This window comes from Microcebus murinus, unplaced genomic scaffold (genome assembly GCF_040939455.1).
Source record: "Microcebus murinus isolate Inina unplaced genomic scaffold, M.murinus_Inina_mat1.0 scaf005_hap2_Mmur4.0, whole genome shotgun sequence".
Taxonomy (NCBI): Eukaryota; Metazoa; Chordata; class Mammalia; order Primates; family Cheirogaleidae; genus Microcebus; species Microcebus murinus.
Genome location: NW_027438951.1, coordinates 593,256 through 617,322, shown reverse-complemented (window position 1 = coordinate 617,322; position 24,067 = coordinate 593,256). Strand labels below are relative to the sequence as shown.

Sequence of the window (24,067 nt, the reverse complement as noted above, 5' to 3'; positions counted from 1 at the left end):
AGTTACTTGCTTCTTTCATCTTATAGCTCTTAGAAGGGCCTCTTTAGTTGATATTTTGGTCAGTCTGATGACTGCATGACGTGACGTCTTCCTGTTTGCATTGAATCTCCCAGGGGTTCTCTGAGCATCTTGAACTTGTATATCGAGATTTTGAGCAAGGCCTGGGAAATTTTCCTCTGTTATATCTTCAAAAAGCTTGTCCAATCCTTGCGTGTTGTCTTTTTCTCCTTCTGGTAACCCTATGACCCTCACATTAGGTTTCTTCACATAATCCCATATCTCTTGTAGATTTTGCTCTTTTCTCTTGTTTCTCTGCTCTATCTCTGTGACTGATGTATTTAATTGGAAGGTGTTATCTTCAATCTCTGAGATTCTTTCTTCTGTTTGATCTACCCTGTTTTTGAGGCTTTCCACTGAATTTTGTAGTTCCCTGAATTGATTTTTCATTTCCAGGAGTTTGGTTAATCTTTTCTTCATTGTGTCTATTTCTTTAGTGAACTTTTTTTCCAGGTCCTGGAGGCTTTTTGTGGTTTCTTTGTGTTGGTTATTGAGTTGTTCTTGCAGGTCGTTGAGTTTTCTTATGATCCACAAACGGAATTCCTCTTCTGTCATTTTGGTTGCCTGATTTTAGTTGGTGTCCGTTTCTAGGGGGCTCGTGGTCCTCTTTGGGGGTTTGTTTTCCATTTGGTTCTTCATATTTCCTGAGTTCCTTTGCTGATTTCTTCCCTGTTGATCAGTTGTTGTTTCTTTCCTTTATGTTTTTGTTTGGAGTATTCACACACCTTGTTTAGTTTCTGAGCTTGTAGGTGATGTCTGTGGATGAGATTTGACCACTCCTTGTATAGTGAGTCAGTGGATGCTGTGAAAAGGGTGTGCAGGATGTCCTCCCTGTCAGTAGATGGTGCTTTCTTGGAGGAACAGTCTACGCTGTTGTTTTTGTGTCCTGTTATCAGCTCTTTTTTCTGTAGAGAGGCACTCTAGTGCCTCAGGTGGTCGGTGGGGCCCTGGGACTTCCAGGTGTGTCCTTTTCTCCCCCTCAGTGAGGTCTGGTCTAGGAGAGAGTCTGGGTGGAGCTGGGTTGGGTAAGCCTACCCTCAGTCACCACCAATGCCGTTATCAGGGGTCAAAGTTCCTTTCTCTGCTTCCAGGAAAAGCTGTCAGGGAGGGTTGGAATGGCCCCGCTCAATCAGAATATCTGTGTGTGGGGGTGAGGCTGTCTGAGACCCACAGTCTGGAGCGGGCCTTGCTTCTTTCCACCCTCTCCAACTCTGCAGCTACTCCTGGGCCTCTGCCAGCAGGCCAGACCACACGCCACCAGGCCTCCCCGGACTGTGAATCTGGAGGGGAGGTTCCTTGCGCAGGAACGCCTCCTGGGCTGGGTGCATGGCCTCCTCCTGGGAGGAGCGTTGTCCTCTAGGACGCTGATCTGCCCCTGAAGGCACACACACCTCAGTAGGCTGTTCACGTATATCTCTTCTGTGCCCTGGGCAATGCGAGATCTCGGTGCACGGGATCTGGTCTGCAGGTCTGATCTCTGGGCCCCAGAGTTCAAACTATACCCCCTCCAGGGAGAGGAGTGCCAGTCCCAATTCGCCCACAGGGAGCCCAAGCTGGGTCTATGTCTCTCAGTCTCAGGGTCTGCCTTGTTCTCCTGGGATCACCGTGCCGGCAGCACCTGGGAGGGCTGGCGGGTAGAGAGCTCACAGTCTGAGTTCCCCTTAGTCAGCTGTAGGGTCCCAAAAGGGAAGGTCCCATTCCCTGGAGGTGCCTCTGGCTGGTGGCTATATTGTCTCTCTGGGCAGCCGCGGGTAGGGTCGGGAGAGGGGAGAAGGAGACAATATGGCACCTGTGGTGCAGCTCGGGTCTGTGCACATGGAGGTGCTCGAGGGAATTGGGAGCCTGGTGCCGCGTCCGCTACTGGCTTACCGCTCACTGGTGGCAGCAGTCTCTGGGCTTGTGTTCACATGTCTCTCCACCCGCTGTGGAGCCCACCAGCAGTTGGAGATGCAGGGGAGGGGAAAGGTGACTGATCCACCTATCCTTCCCGCTGGTCTCCGGGCTGCTCTGGTGGTCTCAGCTTCCAGTTCTCCTCTGTAACCTCCTCCCGTGGAGTCTCCCGTGGTCTCAGGTACCTCTCCTTCCGACCCTTGTCTGCTGTATGCTCGTCCTCTTGCTTCTTTCTTCTAATTTCTTCTAGAATCTGTCTTTTCTGCAGAGACACTCTGTCTGGCGGTGTTTCTCGTCTGCCATCTTGATCCGGGGAGCTCAGCTTTTAATTTTCCATTTATTATTATGATTATTTGATTGTTATCTCTCTCTACTATAAGCTATGTGAGAGCAGGGACATGCACGTTTTTAAATTTAATTTGTTTTGCAATTCTAAAATTATGCATTTTCATTATGGAATTATTGGAAAATACAGGAACGAATTAAGAAAGAAAATATCCCTCCTCTTCCTTCATTATTTTCTTGGATTGAAGAATCTCCCAAATTCCTCTTTAAATTACTCTCTACTTTTACTGTGGCTTCTAAGTTCTTCCCATTTCTAAAAATGTCTTTTTCTTCCCATAAAACTGATTATACATTCTAGGTTAAAATAATTTTTCCCTTAGATCTTTTAAGATCTTTTGCTCCATTATATTGTAATTCTAATTCCAATTTTTTGCATTCTGACCTGTTTCTCCAAGGGAAGCTTTAAGTATCTTCTCTTTGTGCTCTGCAATGCCACAATGATAATTGGGGGGGGGGTGTCTTCTTTGTTTATCCTGTTGGGCAATTTTATTTTTTAAAACTTTTTTATTGACACATAATTGTATATAATTATGGGGTAAAATGCGATGTTTCGATATATGTACGTAGTGTTTAATGACCAAATCAGGGTAACCAGCATATCCATCACCTTAAGCATTTATCATTTCTTTGTTGTGAGAACATTCAAAATTCTCTCTTCTAGCTATTTGAGATATGCTATGCATTATTGTCAACTATAGTCACCCTGATGTGCAATAGAGCACCAGAACTTATTCTTCCCATATAAATGTAACATTGTACCCATTGACCACCCTCTCCCCATGATCTCCCACCCCTATTCTCCCCAGTCTCTGGTAACCACTATTCTATTCTCAACTTTTATGCGATCAAATTTTTTAGATTCTACTTATGAATGAAATCATGCAGTATTTATCTTTCTCTTTCTGGCTTATTTCATTTAACATAATGTCTTTCAAGCTCATCCATGTCTGAAATGACAGGATTTCATCTTTTTTATGGATGAATAGTATTTCATTTTTTGAAAATCCATTCATCCATTGATGGACATTGAGGTTGATTGTATATCTTGGCTATTGTGAGTAGTGCTGCAATAAACATAGGAGTGCAGATACCTCTTGGACATACTAATTTCATTTCCTTTGGATATATGTACCCAGTAGTGGGATTACTGGATCATGTGGTAGTTCTATTTGTAGTTTTCTGAGGAATCTTCATGCTTTTCTCCATAGTGGATGTACTAATTTACATTCCCACCAACACTGTATGAGAAGTGTTGAAGTTTCCTACAATTATTGTGTTGCTGTTTATTTATTTGGGTCTAGTGGTGTTTGTTTTATAAACCTAGGGGCTCCAGTGTTAGGTATATATATGTGTGTGTGTGTGTGTGTGTGTGTGGTTATTATATCTTCTTGTTGAATTGACACCATTATCATTATATAATGATAATCTTTGTCTTTTTTTTTACTGTTGTTGATTTAAAGTCTTTTTTTTTTAATTATTTTTTTTATTTTGGTATATTATGGGGGTACAGATTTTAAGGTTTCAATAAATGCCCATTTCCCCCCCTCCCCCCAAAAGTCTGAGTCTCCATCATGACCATCCCCCAGATGGTGCACATCTCACTCACTATGTATGTATATACCCGCCCCCCTCCCCCCTCCCACCTGCCCAATACCCTATTACTGTAGCACCTATGTGTCCACTTAGGTGCTACTCAGTTAATACCAGTTTGCTGGAGAATATTTCTGGTGCTTGTTTTTCCATTCTTGGGATACTTCACTTAGTAGTATGGGTTCCAGCTCTAACCAGGAAAATATAAGGTGTGCTATATCACCATTGTTTCTTAGAGCTGAATAGTACTCCATGGTGTACATATACCACATTTTATTAATCCATTCTTTGATTGATGGGCACTTGGGCTGTTTCCACAGCCTTGCAATTATGAATTGTGCTGCTATAAACATTCGAGTGCAGGTGTCTTTTTTGTAGAGTGTCACTGGATCATTTGGGTAGATGCCCAGAAATGGGATTGCTGGATCAAATGGTAGATTCACTTGTATCGCTTTAAGGTATCTCCATATTGCTTTCCACAGAGGTTGAACTAGTTTGCAGTCCCACCAGCAGTGTAGGAGTGTTCCTCTCTCTCCGCAACCACACCAGCATTTATTGTTTGGAGATTTTTTGATAAAGGCCATTCTCACTGGGGTTAAGTGATATCTCATTGTGGTTTTGATTTGCATTTCCCTGATGATTAGAGATGTTGAGCATTTCTTCATATGTTTGTTGGCCACTCTTCTGTCTTCTTTAGAAAAATTTCTGTTCAAGTCCTTTGCCCACTTTTTAATGGGGTTATTTGATTTTTTCTTCCTAATTTTCGTGAGTTCTAAGTATATTCTAGTTATCAGTCCCTTATCGGATGCATAGGATGCAAAAATTTTCTCCCATTCTGTAGGTTGTCTGTTTACTTTCATGACTATTTCTTTGGCTGTGCAGAAGCTTTGTAGTTTGATCATGTCCCATTTATTTATTTTTGTTGCTGCTGTGATTGCCTTTGGGGACTTCTTCATAAACTCTTTGCCCAGGCCGATGTCTAGGAGAGTGTTTCCAACTTTTTCCTCTAGAGTTCTAATAGTTTCATATCTTAGGTTTAAGTCTGTTATCCAGCGTGAGTTGGTTTTTGTGAGAGGTGAAAGGTGTGGGTCCTGTTTTAGCCTTCTACAGGTGGCTATCCAGTTTTCCCAGCACCATTTATTGAAGAGGGATTCTTTTCCCCAGCGTATGTTTTTGTCTGCTTTGTCAAAGATGAGATGGCTATATGAGGATGGTTTTATATCAGGATTCTCACATCTGTTCCACTGGTCAATATTCCTGTTTTTGTGCCAATACCATATTGTTTTAATTACTACAGCTTTGTAGTATAGTTTGATATCTGGCATATTAATGCCTCCCATTTTGTTTTTGTTGCCTAGAATTGCTCTTGATATTCGGGGTCTTCTTTGGTTCCATACGAAGCGTAAAATTATTTTTTCTATATCTGTGAAGAATGCTGATGGGATTTTAATAGGTATTGCATTGAATCTGTAGATCAGTTTGGGTAGTATAGACATTTTGATGATATTGAGTCTGCCGATCCACGAGCATGGTATGGATTTCCATCTGTTTACATCCTCTGCTATTTCCTTCCTCAGTGTTTCATAGTTCTCCCTGTAGAGGTCTTTTACCTCTTTGGTTAAATATATTCCTAGGTACTTTAATTTCTTTGTTGCTATTGTGAAGGGAATTGAGTCTTTGATTTGGTTCTCAATTAGATTGTTGTTGGCGTATATGAATGCCTCTGATTTCTGTGTATTGATTTTGTATCCTGAGACTTTACTAAATTCATTGATCAGTTCCAGGAGTTTCTTGGTTGAATCCTTGGGGTTTTCTAGATACAATATCATATCATCAGCAAACAGTGAAAGTTTGATCTCTTCTGCCCCTATTTGGATACCTTTGATTCCATTTTCCTGTCTGATTGCTGTAGGCAAGACTTCCAGCACTATGTTGAACAGAAGTGGAGATAGTGGGCAGCCTTGTCTGGTTCCAGTTCTAAGTGGGAATGATTTCAATCTTTCCCCATTCAGTATGATGTTGGCTATGGGTCTGTCATATATGGCTTGTATCATTTTTAGGTATGTCCCTTCTATGCCTATTTTCTTAAGTGTTCGTATCATGAAAGGGTGTTGAATTTTGTCAAAAGCTTTTTCTGCATCTATTGAAAGGATCATGTGGTCTTTGTTTTTGCTTCTGTTGATGTGGTGAATTGCATTTATAGATTTACATATGTTGAACCATCCCTGCATCCCTGGGATGAAGCCCACTTGGTCGTGGTGGATTATTTTTTTGATAAGTGTCTGGATTCGGTTAGCTAAGATTTTGTTGAAAATTTTTGCATCTATATTCATTAGGGATATTGGTCTGTAGTTTTCTTTTTTTGTTGCATCCTTTCCTGGTTTTGGTATCAGAGTAATATTCGCTTCATAAAAGGTGTCGGGGAGGTTTCCGTTCTTCTCGATGTTGTGGAATAGTTTCTGCAAGATAGGTACTAGTTCTTCTTTGTAAGTATGGTAAAATTCAGGTGTGAAGCCATCTGGACCGGGACTTTTCTTTTTAGGGAGATTTTTAATTGCTGTTTCTATTTCAGCTGTTGAGATTGGTCTGTTCAGGGAATCTATTTCTTCCTGTTTGAGCCTAGGGAGGCTGTGTGTTTCTAGAAATTTGTCCATTTCCTCCACATTTTCCAGTTTGTGTGCATAAAGATTTTTGTAGTATTCATAAATTGTATCTTGTATCTCTTTGGGATCAGTTGTGATATCTCCTTTTTTATTCCTGATGGAGCTTATTAGAGATTTCTCTTTTCTGCTTTTCGTTAGCTTAGCCAACGGTGTGTCAATCTTGTTTATTTTTTCAAAGAACCAACTTTTTGTTTTATTAATCTCCTGAATAGCTTTCCTGTTTTCAATTTCGTTTAGTTCTGATTTGATCTTGTTGATTTCACTTCTTCTGCTGGGTTTGGGGTTGGTCTGTTCTTCTTTTTCCAGCTCTTTGAGTCGTTTCATTAGATTGTCTATTTGTGATCTTCTTGCCTTTTGGTTATAGGCATTTATGGAGATAAACTTTCCTCTCAAAACTGCTTTAGCTGTGTCCCAGAGGAGTTGATAACTTGTCTCTCCATTGTCGTTTTCTTCGTAGAAGTTTTTTATTTCCGTCTTGATTTCTTCATTTACGAAGTAATCATTTAGTAGGAGGTTGTTTAATTTCCACGTTTTTGTGTAGAAATGTGAGTTTCTGTTAGGGTTGATTTCTAGTTTTATTCCACTGTGATCTGAGAAGGTACATGGTATGATTTCTATTTTTTTAAATTTCTTGAGATTTTCTTTGTGTCCTAGGATATGGTCAATCTTAGAGAATGTCCCGTCAGCTGATGAGAAGAACGTATATTCAGTGGATTTTGGGTAGAATGTTCTGTAGATGTCTGTCAGACCCAATTGTTCTAGAGTTTTGTTTAAGTCCATTATTTCTTTATTAATTTTCTGTTTGGAGGTTCTGTCTCGTGCCGTCAGTGGGGTGTTGAAATCCCCGGCGATTATGGAGTTGCTATTAATCCATTTGCTTAGCTCCAGTAAGGTTTGCTTTATGAATCTGGGTGCACCTAAGTTGGGTGCATATATATTTAAAATTGTTATCTCTTCTTGTTGGACTGTGCCCTTCACCATTATATAATGACCCTCTTTGTCTTTTACTACTTTTGTTGGTTCAAAAGCTAAATCGTCTGAAATTAGAACTGCCACACCAGCCTTCTTTTGGCTTCTATTTGCTTGGAATATTGATCTCCACCCTTTTATTTTTAGTCTATGTGCATCCTTGCAGGTTAAATGTGTTTCCTGAAGACAGCATATGCTTGGCCTGTATTTTCTTATCCATTCAGCCAGCCTATGTCTCTTGAGTGGAGAGTTTAAGCCATTCACATTTATTGAGAGAACTGATAGGTAAGGTAGATTACTGATCATTCTGTTGGGTTGGATGTTGTTGCTATGATTTCTGTCTTGATCCATTGTAATATCTGGCCTTTAATATCTTTGGGTTTTGGTTGTTTTTATATCCGTGGATTATTATTATGATGTTCCGTGCATAACGCTGTTTTAAGTACTTCTTGTAGGGCTGGTCTTGTCTTGGTGAATTCTCTGAGCCTTTGCTTGTCTGAGAATGTTTTTATTTCTCCTTCATATATGAAGCTTAGTTTTGCAGGGAATAATATTCTAGGCTGGGCATTGTTTTGTTTCAAAAGAGTGAGAATGGGGCCCCAGTCTCTCCTTGCTTGTAAAGTCTCATTAGAGAAGTCTGATGTTATTCGAATTGGCTTTCCCTTGTATGTCACTTGCTTCTTTTGTCTTACAGCTCTTAGAAGGGCCTCTTTAGTTGATACTTTGGTCAGTCTGATGACTGCATGACGTGACGTCTTCCTGTTTGCATTGAATCCCCCAGGGGTCCTCTGGGCTTCTTGAACTTGTATATCGAGATTTTGAGCAAGGCCTGGGAAATTTTCCTCTATTATATCTTCAAAAAGCTTGTCCAGCCCTTGAGTGTTGTCTTCCTCCCCTTCGGCTAAACCTATGACCCTCACGTTAGGTTTTTTCACATAATCCCACAGCTCTTGTAGACTTTGCTCTTTTCTCTTGTTTCTCTGCTGTATTTCTGTGACTGATTTATTTAATTGGAGGGTGTTATCTTCAAGCTCTGAGATTCTTTCTTCTGCTTCATCTACCCTGTGCTTGAGACTTTCCACTGTATTTTGTAGTTCCTTGAATTGATTCTTCATTTCCAGGAGTTCGGTTACACTTTTCTTCAATGTGTCTATTTCTTTTCTCATATCCTGGAGACTTTTTGTGGTTTCTTGGTGTTGGTTGTTGAGTTGTTGTTGCAGCTGGGTGAGTGTTCTTATGTTCCACATACGAAATTCCTCTTCTGTCATATTGGTTGCCTGATTTTGGTCGGTGTCCGTTTCTAGGGGGCTGGTGCTCCTCTTTGGGGGGGGTGTTTTCCGTTTGGTTCTTCATATTTCCTGAGTTCTTTCGCTGATTTCTTCCCATGTCGATCAGTTGTTGTTTCTTTCCTTAGGTTATTGTTTGGGTATTCACACACCTTGTTTATTTTCTGAGGTGTTAGGTGGTGCCTGTGGGTGAAATTGGACCACTCCCTGTATATTGAGTCAGTGGGTGCCGTGGAAAGGCTGTGCAAGATGCCGTCCCTGTCAGTAGGTGGCGTTTGCTTGGAGGAACAGGCTATGGTGTTGATTTTGAGTCCTGTTATCAGCTCTCGTTCTGGGCGGAGCTGGGTTGGGTAAGCCTGCCCTCAGGCCATTAGCAGGGGTCAAAGTTCTGTTCTCTGCTGTCTGGGCGGGGCTGGAATGGTCCCGCTCAGCCAGAAAGTCTGGGTGTGGGGGTGGGGCTGTCTGAGACCCGCAGTCTGCAGCAGGCCTCGCTTCTTTCCACCCTCCCCAACTCCGCAGCTACTCCTGGGCCTCTGCCAGCAGGCCAGACCACAAGCCACCAGGCCTCCCCGGACTGTGATGCCGGCGGGGAGGTTCCCTGCACAGGAACGCCACCTGGGTTGGGCGCACGGCCTCCTCCTGGGAGGAGGGTTGCCCTCTAGGACGCCGATCCACCCCTGGAGGCACACAGACCTCAGTAGGCTCTTCACGTATAATCCTTCTGTGCCCCGGGCAATGCTGCCCTCGGTGCAGGGGATCTGGTCTGCAGGTCCGAACTCTGGGTCCCAGAGTTCAAACTGTATTCCCACCAGGGAGAGGATTTCTGGTCCTAATTCACCTACAGGGAGCCCAAGCTGGGTCTATGTCTCTCAGCCTCTGAGTCGGCACCGTTTTACTGGGAACACGGTGCCAGCAGCACCTGGGAGGGCGGGCGGGGTCCCAAACGGGAAGGTCCCGTTCCCTGGAGGTGCCTCCGGCTGGTGGCTGTATTGTCTCTCTGGGCAGCCGCGGGTAGGGTCGGCGGAGGGGAGGAGGAGGCAATATGGCGCCTGCCGCGCGGCTCTCCGTGCACATGGAGGTGCCCGGAGGAAGTTGGGAACCTGGTGCCACGTCTGCTACAGGCTCACCGTTGGCAGGCGGCGGCAGTCTCTGGGCTGATGTCCGCAGGTCTCTCCACCCGCTGGGGAGCCCACCAGCAGTCCCGAATGCAGGGGAGGGGAAACAGCAGATCCACCTACCCTTGCCGCTGGTCTCTGGGCTGCTCCGGTGGTCTCAGCCTCCAGTTCTCCTCCACAGCCTCCTCCCGTGGAGTCTCCCGGGGTCTCAGGTACCCCTCCTTCCGGCCCTTGTCCGCTGTATGCTCGTCTTCTTGCTTCTTTCCTCTAGTTTCTGCTAGAATCGGTCTTTTCTGCAGAGACCCTCTGTCTGGCGGTGTTATTCGTCCGCCATAAAATTTTGACTCTTAATGAAATCAATCTTTCTACTTGAAGAACCATGAAGGCTGGGCGGTGTTTGTTTTGTTCACTGGTGTATCTGCCCTTGACAGCACAGGTTGGGGGTAGGGCCCTTAGAGAAGAGTTGTGCCCACTCTAAAGTCCACATGGAAATGTCGATTTAAAGTCTTTCTTATCTGATATAAGAATAGCTTCATTATTTGTTCTTTTGTAATTTTTAATTCTCTATTTTGATTATTTTTTTTCTCTGATTTTTATTATTTCATTCCTTGTACTAATTTTGGGTTTGGTTTGTTCTTGTTTTTCTAGTTTGTGATATAGGCTTTTTTGCTATAAACTTTTCTCTAAGGACTGCTTTTGTTATATCCCATAACTTTTGGTATGTTGTGTTTCTATCTTCATTTGCCTCAAGAAGTTTTTAAATTTCTCTTTTAATTTCTTCACTGACCCATTAGTTGCTTAAGAGTATGTTGTTTAATTTCCATGTATTTGTACAGATTCCAAAGTTCCTCCTATTGTTGATTTCTAGTTTTATTCCATGGTTGTCAAAAAAGACACTTCAGTTTTTCTGAATTATTTAAGACTTGTTCTGTCACCTAACATGATTTATCCTAGAGAATGTTCCATGTGCAATTGAGAAGAATGTGCATTCTGCAGCTGTTGGGTGGAATGTTCTGTAAATGTCTGAAATGCAGTTCATATTTGATGTTTCTTTGTTATTTTCTGTCTGGATGATCTGTCCATTGGTGAAAGTGAGATATTAAAGTCCTTACTAATATTTTATTGCTGTTTATCTCTCCCTTTATATCTATTAATGTTTGCTTTATATATTTAGGATCTTCAATGTTTTGGGTGTATGTATGTATATATATATATATGATATATATGAATGTTATGTCCTCTTGTATCAACTTTTTATCATTATATAATGGCTTCATTTGTTTCTTGTTATAGTTTTGACTTAAAGTATATTTTATCAGATATAAGTATAGCTACTTCTGCTTTCTCTTGGATTCCATTTGTATAGAATATCTTTTTTCATCCATTCACTTTCAGCCTATGTTTGTCCTTACAGGTGAACGAATATCTGTTAGGAAATATATAGTTTGAACTTCTTATTTTATCCATTTGGCTACTCTCTATTTTTTAGTTGGAGAATTTAATGCATTTATATTCAAGTTGATTATTGATAGATAAGAACTTGGTACTGTCATATTTTTACTTGTTTTATAGTTATTTTAATAGATGCTTTGTTTCTTCCTCTCTTACTGTCTTGCTTTGTGGTTAAGTGATTTTCTCTATCAGTATGTTTTTATCCCTTGCTTTTTTAAATTTTTTAGTGTATCTATTAAAGGTTTGTCTTTTTTTTGAGACAGAGTCTCACTCTGTTGCCTGGGCTAGAGTGCCGTGGCATCAGCCTAGCCCACAGCAACCTCAGAGTCCTGGGCTCGAGCGATCCTCTTGCCTCAGCCTCCCGAGTAGCTGGGACTACAGGTATGTGCCATCATGCCCGGCTAATTTTTTCTATATATATATTTTAGTTGGCCAATTAATTTCTTTCTATTTTTAGTAGAGGCAGGGTCTTGCTCTTGCTCAGGCTGGTTTTGAACTCCTGACCTTGAGCGATCCACCCGCCTTGGCCTCCCAGAGTGCTGGGATTTCAGGCGTGAGCCACCATGCCCGGCCTATTAAAGGTTTTTGCTTTGTGGTTACCATGAGGCTTACCCAAAACATCTTATTGTTACAACAGGTTATTTTGAGCTAATAACAACTTAATTTTGATCACAAGAAAAAAAAAAATCAACCCGCTACACTTTAACTCTGTTACTCTTCCACATTTTATGTTTTATGTCATGATTTATATATTGCTTATCCTTTAACGAATTATTGTAGTTTTTAATTATTTTATTCACTTTTGTCTTTTCATCTTCCTTCTAAAGATATAAGAAGTTTATGTCCCACAGTTATCATGTTAGAGTATTCTGAATTTGTCTGGATACTTACTTTTTTTACCTGTTGTTTTTATACCTTTGGACGTTTTTGTGTTACTCAATAGGATCCCTTTCTTTCAATTGAAGAACTCCCTTTAGCGTTTTCAGTAAGACAGGTCTGGTTGTAATGAACTTCAGTTTTTGTTTGTCTGGGGATGTCTTTATTTCTCCTTCATTTTTGAAGGATAACATTGCTGGGTACAGTATTCTTGCTCGAAAGATAATTTTTTTCCCTTCAGCACTTTGAATATATTATCCTACTCTCTCCTGGTTTGTAGGGTTTCTGCTGAGAAGTCTGATGCCAGGCATGTTAGAATTCCCTTATATGTTATTTGCTTCTTTTCTCTTGCCTGTTTCAGGATCTGCTCTTTGTCTTTAACCTTTGAAAGCTTGATTATATGTCTTGAGATGGTCTTTTGGGTTGAATTTGATTGGTGATCTTTGGCCTTCCTGTATCTGGATATTTGTATTTTCTCCAGATTTGGAAAGCTTTCTGCTATTATTGAAAGAGAGCTCTGGATAAGCTTTCTACACTTTTGTTATTCTCTAGCCCCTCTTGAATGTCAACAACATATAGATTTACTTTTTAGATTACTAAATCTATATGTCAACAACATATAGATTTACTTTTTACTTTTTAGTGTCCCATATATCCCATACGTTTTCTTCTTTACTTCTCATTGTTTCTTTTTTCTACTCTGACTGTATATTTATTTTTGTATAAACTGCCTTCAAGCTTGCTGATTCTTTCTTCTGATTGATCATCTCTGCTGATGATGCATTTTTCATTTTGTTTATTATCATTTTCAGTTTCAGGATTTCTGTTTAATTTTTCATTATTTAAATTTCTCTGATAAATGTCTGAATTGTTTCTCTGTGTTTTCATGAAGTTCATTGAGTTTTCTTAAAACAGCTATTTTGTATTCTTTGTCTACCAGATCATTCATCTGCATGTCTTTAGGATTAGTTACTGGTACCTTGCTTTGTTCATTTGGTGAGGTCATCTATCCTAGGCTATTTTTATTCTTTGTAGATATGCATCTCTGGCTACACATTGAAGAACTGGGTATTTTTTCCAGTCTTTGCAGTCTGGCTTTGTTTGGGATTGTTCTATTTCAGTGGGCTTCTTTAGAAATTGAGTGGACTGGCTGTTATATTCAATTTCAGCACAAGAGGGCGCCCTAAGCCCAGGTTAGATGCAAGTCTCATGATGGTTGTGCTGCTAATGCAGTGTCCAACTTGGATGGGCGTGTGAGAGATCCACAGATGGGACACAGACCACGTGGGAGAGCCAGCCAGGCCCTCAAGTCTGGAGGATCTGTGAATCATGCTTCCCACAGCTTGGTGCCCATAAACAGCCTCTCTGGTGCAGCATCTCCTCTGGCAGAAATGGTCAGCCACCACCAAGTTCCCCATGCTGGCAGCCACTAGTCCCACCCCCTCTCTTTGTCCATAGCTGGCCTTGAGTGGTTCAACCCAGGTCTACTTGTAGTCCAACCCATGGACAGATGCAGAAGTGTATTTCCTGTGGAGGGACCCGGTATGGTGGTAAAGCTGAATGTCTGCCTCCAGATCACGTTTTTCCAGTGTAGAAATCATGAATCCAGGAGGATTTCCCACGTTTGGTACTGTAATGGCTTGAGGGCAAGGGCCTCAGTCACCAAGAACCAATCCTCTTACCATCCAACTATAGTTTTAAGTTACCTTCATGGTCCAAAAGGGCTTCACAGTCTCACATGTGTTCAGGTTTTCTTAGCTCTTGTGAAGGTAATTTAATGCATGGATAGTTTGATGTTTCTAAGAGGAGGTGATTGCTGAAGAGTCCTATTCTGCCATCTTGGTCCACCCATCATACAGTATTTAAATTAGATATCTGGAAATGGAGGGCTAGAAAGAAGACCATAGAGGCCACAGCCCCTGTCCTCAAGCTTTGTCCAGTAGAACACAGTGTCCCTATAATTTAGGGGTCAGCAACCTTTTCCTATGAACACTAAATGGAAAAGATGCATAGGGAGATGTATGTGGGGAAGTGTTCAGGTCTTCCATGATCTCTCTGGGTGCATTATCCTCCAGGAACTTCCATATGTTCAGCTATTTGCAAGCTCCAGAAGGAGAATTTTAATATGAATACTTATATCTTTTAATTCTTAACATTTTCTTCTATCATTTCTTTGATTTTTAAATGTTTTAAAACATATAGTTCACCCTTGAACAACACAGATTTGAACTTCATGAGTCCACTTATATTCAGATTTTTTCCAATAAATATATTGGAAAAATTTTTGGAGATTTGCAACAATTTGAAAAAACCGAGACAAACTGTGTAGTTTAGAAATATTGAAAAAATTAAGAAAAAAGCATTTCATGAATGTAAACTCTATATATAGTTACTAGGCTATTTTATCACATACTATCATAAAATATACACAAATCTATTATAAAAGTTAAAATGTATCAAAACTCAAGCACAAAAACCTCTACAGACTGTAAATGGTGCTATTCCCAGTTGAGATAAATGTAAACAAATGTAAATATGCAGTATTAAGTTATAACTGCATAACATATACTGTAGTATATACTATATTACTGTATTAATTTTGTAGCCACATGCTATTGCTACTGCAGTGAGCTCAAGCGTTGCATACATCCACTTAAAATTCCATGTGATGCTAATCATCTCTGCATGAGCATTTCATCACTCCTTCAAATTGAGTATCACAGCAAAAAGTAATCTCTCACAGTTCTTGCATATTCTTCATTGTGTTTTGTGCAATACCATGAGCCTTGAATAACCCATATGAAGTGCCACTAGTGATGCTGGAGGTGCACCCAAGAAGTAAAGAAAAGTCATGACATTACAAGAAAAAGTTGAATTGATTGATATCTACCATAGATTAAGGTCTGCAGCTGCAGGTGTCCTCTATTTTAGACAGATTATTCATTTTATAAATAGATGACATAAACTCACAGTATTGATAAATACAGTACAGTACTGTAAATGTATTTTTCTCTTCCTTATGATTTACTTAATAACATTTTCTTTTCTCTAGTTTAATTTATCATAAGAATGCAATATATAATACACATAACATAAAATATGTATTACTCAACTATTTATGTTATCACTGAGGCTTCCAGTCAACAGTAGGCTATCAGTAGTTGAGTTTCTGGGGAGTCAAAGTTATACACAGATTTTTTACTGTGCAGGAGTTCAGAATTCCTAACTCCCACACTGTTCAAGGGTCAATTGTATTCTCAATCTCTTTTCCTTTTTCTTCTTTAACTTTGTGGGAGATTTTCTGTATTCTTCCTACCTCCTTTTAAGTATATGATCTTGACAACCACATTTCTAATTTTTATGAGATGTTCTTGCTCTGATTCTTTCTTTTTCATGGAATCCTTTGTTACTTTATTAATGCACTATCTTCTTGAATGTTTAATAAAATACTAATTAAATGTCGGTTAATCCTTGGTTGCCTGCTGATATTTAAGCAAAAGGAAAGAGAATTCTGACTGTGAGCTCTATGTATATGGGCAGGCCTTCATTTTCAGGTGAATGAAAGAGGAATCAGCCACTATACTTTAAGATCTCCAGCAGCCAGAATTCAGTGCACTTTCCTCTGGGATGCAGAGCTATTTGAGAACTAAAGAAGAGAGCTCTGGTGCTGAATTCAGAAAACCCTGAGGATTGCTGAGCAGGTGCATACATACCTGGCAGAGATCTGTTTATATAGCCATTGACTGTGTGCATTTTAGGCCACGCCCCAGCGGATGCAGTATCTGTATCTTGCATCAAAATATCCTTTGTTTCTGAGTGCCAACTTTTCCCTGATGGGAGAGGAGGCAAAGATAGAGCCAGCTAATCATCTATCTCATGAATGACCCTCCCTTTCTCCTTCCCTTCCTCCCCTAGGGCAAAGATTGCTCAAACTGTAAGCACTTTTGTCAGCAAAGTAAGCATTAACTTCTCAAAGTCAGTGAGGGGGGAGAAAAGACAATTGCCAAAAGGCAGACATTTCTTGCTCAAACTGATTATCTCTCCCTATATTTGTCCATGACAATAGATAGGAAGGGATAATGACAAATTATAACCAGTAGAAGGGAGAATATCGGTTAGTTTGAGCCATGAAGATTTAATTCTATTTATTAGGTAATTTATTTAAAAGAAGGCATATGAAAATCACCCTAGGAATAGGGCTGTCTGTCAGTCCCCATCTCTGTCATGATAGCTTCATTCAAGCTAGTAGTTATGAAACTCCAGGAATCTGAAAACTTCCTGGCCTTCTCTCTGAAGTTAATAAGAGCCGAAGTACTAGAGATGCTAATAGACAGTGGCTTATTGAAGTTATCCCTTTATGCGATGGACTGGCAGCTAATGCTAAAACTTTCTGAATCACCCACTTTCTAAATTATAAGAATTTAGAAAATTCTTATAAGTTCATTTACCCATTTATTTACCCATTCATTCATTCAAACACATTTACTGAGCACTACTGAGTATAGGCAGTAATTATGTAGAAGAAGACACAGCCTCTGTCTTCAAGGTGCTTACACTCTAGCTTGAATAGACAGATAACCTGACAATTATAATAAAGAGTGAAGAGTGATATAATAAAGATAAGTACAGAATGTTATAGGAGCAGAGAGGAGAAGGAACTTCATTTTGCTTGAAGGGAAAAGGACATGAGGTCAAAGATGATAGACATTAAATAAATAGAGTAGACAATAAATGACATAGTGTGATAAGGAGTAAGGTCAAGGTGCTGTGGAAGTATATAAAGCAAGCATCTAACACGGGCTGAAAGTGATCCTGAGAGAAGAAATTAAGTAGAGGGCATTAGGAGAGGGAGAGCTGAAGTCAGTCAGACCTAAAAGAAAAGGAGAGTAGTCAGGAGAGAGATAATGGGGGCCTTGATTAAGAAGATGGCAGTGTAGATGGATAAGAAGGAAAAGAAGACAGTTATGATGTTATCATTGTTGATTATATATGATTATATAGGAGGAGGAGGAGGAGGAGGAGGAGGCAGAAGAGGAGGAAGCTACTTAAGTATCACTTAATCCTCACAACAATCCTATGAAGAAAGTACTATTATTTCAATTTTAGATTCGAGGAAACTGAGACACAGAGAGGTTAAGTAACTTGCCAAAGGTTGCATACTTAGTAAGAGATAAAGATAAGAGAAAGTATTTAGAAAGTACAGCCAAAAGTCTTTGTTCATGGATTTAATGAGGGGAATAAGGCCAACCTGCTACCAACTTCTCTATCTTCTTACCTCATAGCTTCCAATGGAATTTAGGTTACATTTTGGGGGGCAGGTAATTCATTTTCTACCCCATATCCTTCATTTCTGAATAGTTTAGATCTTTCTATAATTACCTCCTGTGAATATTAGCAGAGGATTCCTTGCAGGAGTCCAAAATTCAGATTGAAGCTCACTAACCTTCATCAAATACAGCAAAAAGTAGTACAAATTTGTGCAAGGTCTGTGTCCTTTCCTTGGCCAGACTCCCTGAAAAAGAAGTGAGAGCATTTATCTTCTATTTAAAATCCCAGTGGAGTAATAAAATGTGGTATATGTATGCCATGGAGTACTACTCAACCATGAAGAAAAATGGTGAACTAATACCTCTTGTACTATCCTGGATGGAGCTGGAGCTCGTTCTTCAAAGTGAAGTATCACAAGAATGGAAAAACAAGCACCACATGTACTCATCATCAAATTGGTACTAATTGATCAACACTAATGTGCACATATGGGAGTAACATTCACAGGGCATCAGGCTGGTAGGAGAGGGGAGAAGGGGATGGGTAAATTCACACCTAATGAGTGTGGTTCATGATGTCTGGGGTTGGGCACACTTGTACCTCTGACTTGAGTGGTGCAAAGGCAATATAGGTAACCAAAGCATTTGCACCTCCATAATATTCTGAAATAAAAATAATAAAATATAAAAAATAAAAATAAAATCCCATCATAGGAAATTGCCACTAGGAGGAGATATTTCTTCATTAACTACTTGAGGGTAAGAATAAATGCCCTCTGTCATTAATTGTGGCCATGAAACTGGACTCAATATATGAGAGATCATACTTCCAACTGAAATTCTTCCAAACTACAAACCCTTCTGGTCTTTTCCACCCCCCCTCCTTTTTTAAAAATCACATTCATCATCATCATTCAGAAAGGGTATGATGGTTCACGTTCATACATTCTTTGCCATTTTCCCATCAAAATGTGGAGTCCCCTCTATGGACTGGCCTTGATGATGCAATCTAACGGAAAGAATGAATGTTGTGTGCCTTCTGAGGTTAAATTAGAAAAGGTGATACAGGGGGCGGAGCAAGATGGCGGACGAATAACACTGCCAGACAGAGGGTCTCTGCAGAAAAGACAGATTCTAGCAGAAACTAGAGGAAAGAAGTAAGAAGACAAGCATACAGCGGACAAGGGCTGGAAGGAGGGGTACCTGAGACCCCGGGAGACTCCACGGGAGGAAGCTGCGGAGGAGAACTGGAGGCTGAGACCACCGGAGCAGCCCAGAGACCAGCGGCAAGGGTAGGTGGATTTGCCGTTTCCCCTCCCCTGCATTCGGGACTGCTGGTGGGCTCCCCAGGGGGTGGAGAGACCTGCGGACACCAGCCCAGAGACTGCCACCGCCTGCCAACGGTGAGCCTGTAGCAGACGTGGCACCAGGTTCCCAACTTCCTCCGGGCACCTCCGTGTGCACGGACCCGACCGCGCGGCAGGCGCCATATTGCCTCCTCCTCCCCTCCGCCGACCCTACCCGCGACTGCCCAGAGAGACAAAACAGCCACCAGCCAGAGGCACCTCCAGGGAATGGGACCTTCCCTTTTGGGACCCCGCCCGCCCTCCCAGGTGCTGCTGGCACCGTGTTCCCAGGAAAACGGTGCTGACTCAGAGGCTGAGAGACATAGACCCAGCTTGGGCTCCCTGTCGGTGAATTAGGACCGGAAATCCTCTCCTTGGTGGGAATACAGTTTGAACTCTGGGACCCAGAGGTCGGACCTGCAGACCAGATCCCCTGCACCGAGGGCTAGCATTGCCCGGGGCACAGAAGGGTTATACGTGAACAGCCTACTGAGGTCTGTGTGCCTCCAGGGGCGGATCGGCGTCCTAGAGGGCAACCCTCCTCCCAGGAGGAGGCCATGCGCCCAACCCAGGTGGCGTTCCTGTGCAGGGAACCTCCCCGCCGGCATCACAGTCCGGGGAGGCCTGGTGGCTTGTGGTCTGGCCTGCTGGCAGAGGCCCAGGAGTAGCTGCGGAGTTGGGGAGGGTGGAAAGAAGCGAGGCCTGCTGCAGACTGCGGGTCTCAGACAGCCCCACCCCCACACCCACACATTCTGGCTGAGCGGGACCATTCCAGCCCCGCCCTGACAGCTTTACCTGGAAGCAGAGAACAGAACTTTGACCCCTGCTAACAGCCTGAGGGCAGGCTTACCCAACCCAGCTCCGCCCAGAACGAGAGCTGATAACAGGACTCAAAATCAACACCATAGCCTGTTCCTCCAAGCAAACGCCACCTACTGACAGGGACGGCATCTTGCACAGCCTTTCCACGGCACCCACTGTCAATATACAGGGAGTGGTCCAATTTCACCCACAGCCACCACCTAACGCCTCAGAAACTAAACAAGGTGTGTGAATACCCAAACAATAACCTAAGGAAAGAAACAACAACTGATCGACATGGGAAGAAATCAGCGAAAGAACTCAGGAAATATGAAGAACCAAACGGAAAACACACCCCCAAAGAGGAGCACCAGCCCCCTAGAAACGGACACCGACCAAAATCAGACAACCAATATGACAGAAGAGGAATTTCGTATGTGGAACATAAGAACACTCACCCAGCTGCAACAACAACTCAATAACCAACACCAAGAAACCACAAAAAGTCTCCAGGATATGAGAAAAGAAATAGACACAATGAAGAAAAGTGTAACCGAACTCCTGGAAATGAAGAATCAATTCAAGGAACTACAAAATACAGTGGAAAGTCTCAAGAACAGGGTAGAAGAAACAGAAGAAAGAATCTCAGAGCTTGAAGACAACACCCTCCAATTAAATAAATCAGTCACAGAAATAGAGCAGAGAAACAAGAGAAAAGATCAAAGCCTACAAGAGCTGTGGGATTATGTGCAGAACCTAATGTGAGGGTAATAGGGTTACAAGAAGGGGAAGAAGACAACACTCAAGGGTTGGACAAGCTGTTTGAAGATATAATAGAGGAAAATTTCCCAGGCCTTGCTCAAAATCTTGATATACAAGTTCAAGAAGCTCAGAGGACTCCTGGGAGATTCAACGCAAACAGGAAGACGTCACGACATACAGTCATCAGACTGACCAAGGTATCACCTACAGAGGCCCTTCTAACAGCTGTAAGACAAAAGAAGCAAGTAACATACAAGGGAAAGCCAATCCGAATAACATCAGACTTCTCTAATGAGACTTTACAAGCAAGGAGGGACTGCGGCCCCATTCTCACTCTTTTGAAACAAAACAATGCCCAGCCTAGAATATTATTCCCTGCAAAACTAAGCTCCGTATATGAAGGAGATTAAAAACATTCTCAGACAAGCAAAGTCTCAGAGAATTCACCAAGACAAGACCAGCCCTACAAGAAGTACTTAAAACAGCGTTATGCACGGAACATCATAATAATAACCCGCGAATATAAAAACAACCAAAACCCAGAGATATTAAAGGCCAGATATTACAATGGCTCAAGACAGAAATCATAGCAACAACTTCCAACCCAACAGAATGATCAGTAATCTACCTTACCTATCAGTTCTCTCAATAAATGTGAATGGCTTAAACTCTCCACTCAAGAGACATAGGCTGGCTGAATGGATAAGAAAATACAGGCCAAGTATATGCTGTCTTCAGGAAACACATCTAACCTGCAAGGATGCATATAGACTAAAACTAAAAGGGTGGAGATCAATATTCCAAGCAAATAGAAGCCAAAAGAAGGCTGGTGTGGCAGTTCTAATTTCAGATGATTTAGTTTTTAAACCAACAAAAGTAGTAAAAGACAAAGAGAGTCATTATATAATGGTGAAGGGCACAGACCAACAAGAAGAGATAACAATTTTAAATATATATGCACCCAACTTAGGTGCACCCAGATTCATAAAGCAAACCTTACTGGAGCTAAGCAAATGGATTAATAGCAACTCCATAATCGCCGGGGATTTCAACACCCCACTGACGGCACGAGACAGATCCTCCAAACAGAAAATTAATAAAGAAATAATGGACCTAAACAAAACTCTAGAAAAATTGGGTCTGACAGACATGTACAGAACATTCTACCCAAAATCCACTGAATATACGTTCTTCTCGTCAGCTCATGGGACATTCTCTAAGATTGACCATATCCTAGGACACAAAGAAAATCTCAAGAAATTTAAAAAAATAGAAATCATACCATGTACCTTCTCAGATCACAGTGGAATAAAACTAGAAATCAACCCTAACAGAAACTCACATTTCTACACAAAAACGTGGAAATTAAACAACCTCTTACTAAATGATTACTTCGTAAATGAAGAAATCAAGACGGAAATAAAAAAGTTCTATGAAGAAAATGACAATGGAGAGACAAGTTATCAACTCCTCTGGGACACAGCTAAAGCAGTTGTGAGAGGAAAGTTTATCTCCATAAATGCCTATAACCAAAAGACAAGAAGATCACAAATAGACAATCTAATGAAACGACTCAAAGAGCTGGAAAAAGAAGAACAGACCAACCCCAAACCCAGCAGAAGAAGTGAAATCAACAAGATCAAATCAGAACTAAACGAAATTGAAAACAGGAAAGCTATTCAGGAGATTAATAAAACAAAAAGTTGATTCTTTGAAAAAATAAACAAAATTGACACACCATTGGCTAAGCTAATGAAAAGCAGAAAAGAGAAATCTCTAATAAGCTCCATCAGGAACAAAAAAGGAGATATCAAAACTGATCCCAAAGAGATACAAGATGCAATTTATGAATACTACAAAAATCTTTATGCACACAAACTGGAAAATGTGGAGGAAATGGACAAATTTCTAGAAACACACAGCCTCCCTAGGCTCAACCAGGAAGAAATAGATTCCCTGAACAGACCAATCTCAACAACTGAAATAGAAACAGCAATTAAAAATCTCCCTAAAAAAAAAAGTCCCGGTCCAGATGGCTTCACACCTGAGTTTTACCATACTTACAAAGAAGAACTAGTACCTATCTTGCAGAAACTATTCCACAACATCGAGAAGACTGGAAACCTCCCTGACACCTTTTATGGAGCGAATATTACTCTGATACCAAAACCAGGAAAGGATGCAACAAAAAAAGAAAACTACAGACCAATATCCCTAATGAATATAGATGCAAAATTTTTCAACAAAATCTTAGCTAACCGAATCCAGACACTTATCAAAAAAATAATCCACCACGACCAAGTGGGCTTCATCCCAGGGATGCAGGGATGGTTCAACATATGTAAATCTATAAATGAAATTCACCACATAAACAGAAGCAAAAACAAAGACCACATGATTCTTTCAATAGATGCAGAAAAAGCTTTTGACAAAATTCAACACCCTTTCATGATACGAACACTTAAGAAAATAGGCATAGAAGGGACATGCCTAAAAATGATACAAGCCATATATGACAGACCCATAGCCAACATCATACTGAATGGGGAAAGATTGAAATCATTCCCACTTAGAACTGGAACCAGACAAGGCTGCCCCCTATCTCCACTTCTGTTCAACATAGTGCTGGTAGTCTTGGCTACAGCAATCAGACAGGAAAATGGAATCAAAGGTATCCAAATAGTGGCAGAAGAGATCAAACTTTCACTGTTTGCTGATGATATGATATTGTATCTAGAAAACCCCAAGGATTCAACCAAGAGACTCCTGGAACTGATCAATGAATTTAGTAAAGTCTCAGGATACAAAATCAATACACAGAAATCAGAGGCATTCATATACGCCAACAACAATCTAATTGAGAACCAAATCAAAGACTCAATTCCCTTCACAATAGCAACAAAGAAATTAAAGTACCTAGGAATATATTTAACCAAAGAGGTAAAAGACCTCTACAGGGAGAACTATGAAACACTGAGGAAGGAAATAGCAGAGGATGTAAACAGATGGAAATCCATACCATGCTCGTGGATCGGCAGACTCAATATCATCAAAATGTCTATACTACCCAAACTGATCTACAGATTCAATGCAATACCTATTAAAATCCCATCAGCATTCTTCACAGATATAGAAAAAATAATTTTACGCTTCGTATGGAACCAAAGAAGACCCCGAATATCAAGAGCAATCCTAGGCAACAAAAACAAAATGGGAGGCATTAATATGCCAGATATCAAACTATACTACAAAGCTGTAGTAATTAAAATAATATGGTATTGGCACAAAAACAGGAATATTGACCAGTGGAACAGATGTGAGAATCCTGATATAAAACCATCCTCATATAGCCATCTCATCTTTGACAAAGCAGACAAAAACATACGCTGGGGAAAAGAATCTCTCTTCAATAAATGGTGCTGGGAAAACTGGATAGCCACCTGTAGAAGGCTAAAACAGGACCCACACCTTTCACCTCTCACAAAAACCAACTCACGCTGGATAACAGACTTAAACCTAAGATATGAAACTATTAGAACTCTAGAGGAAAAAGTTGGAAACACTCTCCTAGACATCGGCCTGGGCAAAGAGTTTATGAAGAAGTCCCCAAAGGCAATCACAGCAGCAACAAAAATAAATAAATGGGAC

At 41.0% G+C, this 24,067-nt stretch overlaps 1 protein-coding gene across 1 annotated transcript in view; it reads right to left on the bottom strand.

Moving 5' to 3' along the window:
* Positions 1–24,067, bottom strand: part of F8 (coagulation factor VIII) — a 249,234-nt gene that overhangs the window by 178,825 nt on the left and 46,342 nt on the right. The window contains exons 5-6 of the mRNA XM_075999764.1: positions 17,687–17,755; positions 15,957–16,073 (exon numbers count right to left, since the gene is read on the bottom strand). Of these exons, the coding sequence (XP_075855879.1) occupies positions 15,957–16,073; positions 17,687–17,755 (186 nt within the window). The remainder of the gene's footprint in view (positions 1–15,956; positions 16,074–17,686; positions 17,756–24,067) is intronic.